Source organism: Austrofundulus limnaeus, unplaced genomic scaffold (genome assembly GCF_001266775.1).
Source record: "Austrofundulus limnaeus strain Quisiro unplaced genomic scaffold, Austrofundulus_limnaeus-1.0 Scaffold116, whole genome shotgun sequence".
Taxonomy (NCBI): Eukaryota; Metazoa; Chordata; class Actinopteri; order Cyprinodontiformes; family Rivulidae; genus Austrofundulus; species Austrofundulus limnaeus.
In genome coordinates this window covers 110,491-112,013 of record NW_013952518.1, presented here as the reverse complement: position 1 = coordinate 112,013, position 1,523 = coordinate 110,491, and the positions used below count along the sequence as shown (strand labels likewise).

Here is a 1,523-nt window from a genome sequence, read left to right as displayed (position 1 = left end):
ACAGTATATATTCCATTTTAATTTTTCATCAAACCATATCCCTAAAAATTTTTATTCATTTTACTTACTCTAAGTCTTGATTATATCATTTTAATTTTATTTCCTTGTTACTTTTTTCTGAGTAAATATCATTACTTTTGTTTTGTCAACTGAAAACTTAAATCCCCATTGCAGCGACCATTTCTCTATTTCAATAATAACCTCTTGTAATTTCTTTACGATAAAATCAACATTTTCCCTCTTTTCCAAACAACTCCATCATCTGCAAAAAGTGAACAACCCATTACTTTTACAATATCTTTAAATATACCATTTATCATAATTGAGAACAGTAATGGACTTATAATACTCCCCTGTGGAGTTCCATTTTCTACTATACATTTTTCTGAGATTACGTCACCGATTCTAACTTGTATTTTTCTATTTGTTAAAAAAATCTTAAATCCATTTAAATATTTTCCCTTTAATACCCAACTTGTTTAATTTAATTAATAATCCCTCAACCCACATCATGTCATATGCTTTTTCTATGTCAAAAAATACTGCCACTAAACTTTCTTTATTTACTTGTGCTCTTCTAATTTCATGSTCTAAACATAATGTTGGATCTTTAGTACTCCTCAGGCTTACACTTTTGCGTAGCAATTTCTTTTATGTGGCCATGTTCGTCTGAGTTCTGTTGTAGAAATGCAACAGCGCCCCCTTCTGGTCACAATATATGGGGGTCACAGAATGTAGCATTAGCTCAGCTCACATTCCGTCCGGAACACATTAGTAGATACACAAGATGGCGGCGTACTTGTTGGGGTTAGGGCGATTGGGCTCTTTCAAGGTAAAACAGATTGAATCGCAACTCATAACGTTTAAAAGTAGGTTTTATGAACATTACATGGTAAAATGTAGTTTGTTGAAGACGTAACTTTAAACCTCCCAGAAAGCAGGTCAGTAAATCGTGACAAATAAAACCCCGGGCCTTTTCTCTGTTTAGGCTCAGTGCAAAGTGATAGTTATTTACAACCCACTAGCAAAGTAAAACTCATTTTTCTTACCTGTCAAGTAATAAAATTATTAATTTAGTGGTTGGAACTAGTTTAGGGCTGCACGGTATATGCGATAGATGGTAGGAACGATATGAAGTTGGCCTACGGTAGAAACTTACGCTGTACCATCCTATCGTCAATTACGTCATTGCACCTGTGTCGACAGGGCTGCGAGCAGTGTTGTGTACCTCATAGTGATACTTGAGTAAAAGTACAAGTATCTGATCATAAAAATAATTTGGTAAAAGTTAAAGTCTTCTCTAAAAATATTACTTGAGTAAAAGTCTTAAAGTATCTGATATTTTTTGTACTTAAGTATCAAAAGTAAATTTCTGACACAAAATCTACACTGTAAAAAATGAAATGTTGGATTTACTTAACCATGTTTTGTTACCTGGTTCCACTTAACTGAATTGATTAAATTCAAAGCAACATACTCATGTTCTTTGGCTAAAAATTGGTATATTTGCTTGAATTTAATCA

General features: G+C 33.0%; 1 protein-coding gene across 1 annotated transcript in view; it reads left to right on the top strand.

Annotated features, from left to right (window-relative positions):
* The first annotated feature begins 753 nt into the window (after nt 1–753).
* The window catches only part of ndufv3 (NADH:ubiquinone oxidoreductase subunit V3), a 9,557-nt gene continuing 8,787 nt past the window's right edge, over nt 754–1,523 (top strand). The window contains exon 1 of the mRNA XM_014014534.1: nt 754–832. Within this exon, the coding sequence (XP_013869988.1) occupies nt 788–832 (45 nt within the window). The 5' untranslated portion in view covers nt 754–787. The remainder of the gene's footprint in view (nt 833–1,523) is intronic.